At 31.7% G+C, this 3941-nt stretch overlaps 1 protein-coding gene across 2 annotated transcripts in view; it reads left to right on the forward strand.

Moving 5' to 3' along the window:
- LOC106685839 (chymotrypsin-like elastase family member 2A) overlaps positions 1-2504 on the forward strand; it is a 17109-nt gene extending 14605 nt beyond the window's left edge. Inside the window, exons 8-9 of one of the 2 annotated variants that reach the window (XM_014428782.2) lie at positions 961-1122; positions 2282-2502. In XM_014428782.2, the coding sequence (XP_014284268.1) occupies positions 961-1122; positions 2282-2466 (347 nt within the window). In that variant the 3' untranslated portion in view covers positions 2467-2502. Of the gene's footprint in view, positions 1-960; positions 1123-2281 lie in introns of both variants that reach the window. The other variant, XM_014428783.2, reaches the window with a different exon arrangement.
- The last annotated feature ends 1437 nt before the right edge of the window (positions 2505-3941 follow it).

Raw genomic sequence — 3941 nt, forward strand, 5'->3', positions numbered from 1 at the left:
GTTCCGTCTTGGATTGGGGGATATTTATTGACTTCCCAGTCTAGATCCGCCGTGTTCAGTATGAGCAGGGTCACCTCTTGCAGGATGCAGTTCTTCACCGCGCTCGGACGGTCCTGGTTGTAGCATCCTCAAAACCTCCGCCTAGGCATCTTTGGTCTTTCAGCTACTCCCCTGGGACTGAGTGAAGGAAACTTCTCCCCAGTCCCTTGACCCCATCAAAGGTGCATAAGGAGCTAGCATCAAGGTGACACCCAGATATACATTCAGCCCCTCCAGTTTCTTTGTGATGTCGGTACAAGCCTTTTTTTTTTCAGCCGCAGAGCTTTCATTATAGCATATTATAGTAGCACAGTAAATGCAAGGAAATCGATTTCTGAGGCCTAAAAACCCTAGTTATGATAATTCCTAGGAATTCCGAGATCCATTTTGTAAAAAGAAAACTCCTGCAGTAATCAATTATTTATAAAACATGTTAGGAATTAAATTTTAAGTTATTTAATAAGAACTCCATATGGAATATAATTTTAATTTGCAATTACAGTATATATTCAAAATCTTTACTAATATCACATTAATAGGTTATTTACAGTTATGAACTATTAATACATTTTTTTAAATATTTGTGGAAATCAGTAGCATAATATATTTCAGATAAGTTATCTTTTACTGAAGTGAGAAACTAAAAATAATAAGAAAGAGGAGTGCGAAATGAAACGCTTAAAGTGCTCTCAAAGACTGATCTATTTGCGGAGCCTGTCCGTCTATATATATACAATAGGTCAGCTGTTCTCGATCAGCTGATATGGACCTGTCAGCTGACAGTCCGTAACTGATAGATACATATATATAACAAACAGATATATATATATATTTATAAGACATACTTGTATGTCCAAATAGAATTAAAGAAAAAAGGCCATAGAGTGTACAGAAGATTAAAATACTAATTCAATTTTTCAGTTTGCGGTATAAGGAATGTTGTTAATAGTACCGAACCAGGTGGTTACATTAGCTCATACTCGGATTACCCTTGGCTTGCAACCATATACATGACGAAGAAGAATAAGTTCTTTGGAATCAGATGTGTTGGAAGTATTATACATCAAAGGGCAATTATCACGAGTAATTATTTTTATCTTTTTGTATTTGTTATATAAACGAGGTTCCTCAAATAATATTAAATTTATACATTTAAATAATATTTAATATACGTTCATATACCCAAATTACATTTAAATTAAAAAATAAAGAAAATATTATCCAATGATACAATGCGATGATTTCGCAAAGCACTTGAAAATCTTCAACTTCTCTTAAAGTTCATATACGTTCTGCAGAAAGGAATCAAGCCATGAAGTTACCGAACCTAGGAAAATATTTAATATGTATATAAATGATTGACAATGATGTTTAACAACTATTTGCCGACGTTTCACTCCACTTGACTGGTTTTCATCATGGCTAAAAAAAACACACAAACCTACTAAAAATATATTGAAAATGTAAGATAATAAGATACAAAGAATTGAAAAAATTAATTGAAGAATTAATATAATTATAAGTGAAAAAATATATAAAAAGGAATAAAAATAAAATATTCAACAATAAGTAAATAAAAGAAACTAAACATAGATTATTAGATTTAAATCGTAATAGCATGTAAAAAAAGAAAAGTAGATATATGAGAAATGAAAACCAAAATTTGTGTACACTAAGAGATGGAAAACTAAGGAAATATGAAATAATGTCAAGAATGAATAAATAAAAAATAATAATAAACAGATAAAGAACAAATAAGACATTATTTAATGTTCTATAAACAAAATTAAACACACGAACACAAATAAATCAATATATGTATTGATAACTTCAATTGACAGTTTATTAAAGGATTTTCAAACATTATCTAATACTGAAATATTAAACACTTTTGTGGGTTCATAGTCAGTTCATAGATGGTAAAGACAAGCGTGTCAAGAATTGTTCCTTTCACACTTAAGAAAGAATAACCCTTAACTAAAGCATAACTAGTATAAAATTATTAACCCTTAACTAAAGCATAACTGGTATAAAATTATTAAGCCATAACTAAAGCGTAACTAGTATAAAATTACTAACCCTTAACTAAAACATAACAAGTATAAAATTATTAACCCTTAACTAAAACATAACAAGTATAAAATTATTAACCCTCAACTAAGCATAACTAGTATACAATTATTAACCCTTTAAAATTAATACTTGTATATATATAAAACGAATCTTATGATCAATGATGCAGGTTACTGGTGCATCAGGGACGGAAGACCACATTACAAAGGAGTCGAATTTAGGATCATTATCGGCAAACATGAAATGAATATGAAAGAAGAAGAAGAAGATGAACAGTATCTTAATGTAGGTGCAATAACAATCATTACATGTCTTATCTCAGTATCCGTATTCACGATACAAGATGGCGAATAGCGGTTCACGCTAAACTTGGATGATGATAGCAACATTAAATTATTGAAGATTTCTCACGATCGTTCCATCTTGTGGGACATTCCAGAGAATGTTGAATGTAGTTAACCAATCATAAATTGTTAGTTTTTTAGCTTTATGGTTAAAATAAACCAGATTTTATGTCTCAGTTTAATTCTCTCTGTTGGCAAATTCTTGTTCGGTTATTCAGTGGCTACAGTTATTCTGGTTTCAATTAAATTTTAAAAGGTTGCTCAGATTCGCACCTATATGGTTCACATCAATCAAGTTCCGTCCTCTAATTCTGCTTACGGATGCTTAACAGTATAATTTCCTTTGCACACCTATAGTTCGGGAACGGCTGGTTCTGTAAGGTCTGTGCTGGCAATTGGAGCAAAAGTTATCTAGTTATATATTCTAATTACATCCACTACTTAAGCTACTTACACACAATATAATTTTCCTGGATACGTTTATAATTCAAAATCAGCTTGTTACGTGGATTTAATTACCGACAAATCATTTTTTAAAAATGTAATATCAGACAGTTCATAGCGATGGTGATTTTCACCTATGTATACTGACTGAGCTTCAATCTTGGAAACATTCCTAATATAATTATATTTATACTAGAATATATCAGCTGATATGAATAGCAATAGGTAATATTTAAAAAATATATGTAAATAGAATTAAAATAAATTTAAAAAAATGTTATTCCATAACAGTAAGTGTCATTCAGGTAATGAAATATTTCCGGAATGTGAGGGTTATTATCGTTTAGTAAAGTTGCCAAATGATAGAGAAATCCGGTGTTTATCAAATGCTTCCAGTATATAAGTATGTGTGCTAACAATTTGTGTTATGTTACACTGTCTACTCATTGGTCTAGATCAGTGATTCTCAACCTTTTTTTAATAGGGGCCACAAACACGTGTAAGTCATGGTGCCGCAAAAAAAATAATAATAAATAAATAAAAAAAATTAGGTAATGATTTCTTATGCTTTCGCGATTGTTACAAATTGGATTAAACAACTGTTACGGTTGCCATGGTGAAATAAAAACACTGGCGATATCTGCGTAGAGAAGAGGTTATAATTGTCATGGCGAAAACAAAATACGAGCGATATGTTATTAAGACGGTATTGGTTTTGTGAAGGTGACAGTTTAATTTTGGAACACGTTACGATTGTTCAATATGAGGTGGTAATTGTTAGAATGCCCTCTGTCTTTATTGTTTAATCCGAAATAGCACCATATGAGAAATGTTATCGTATGTGTTTTTTTTTTTTGTTTTTTTTCAAAATTATGGTATTCTACTTCAATGGACGGTCATTAACACTAGAAATACGTATAGTGGAGTGCGTAGCAACGAATCTTCAGCACGCCCTGAGTAGAGAGAAAATGGGGGAGCTGGGGCGTCGATTTGGGCAGCCAATCAGAAGCCAGCATTTTGATGACGTCACACATGGCGGGA

This window comes from Halyomorpha halys, unplaced genomic scaffold (genome assembly GCF_000696795.3).
Source record: "Halyomorpha halys isolate HHAL.00 unplaced genomic scaffold, Hhal_1.1 Scaffold748.1, whole genome shotgun sequence".
Taxonomy (NCBI): Eukaryota; Metazoa; Arthropoda; class Insecta; order Hemiptera; family Pentatomidae; genus Halyomorpha; species Halyomorpha halys.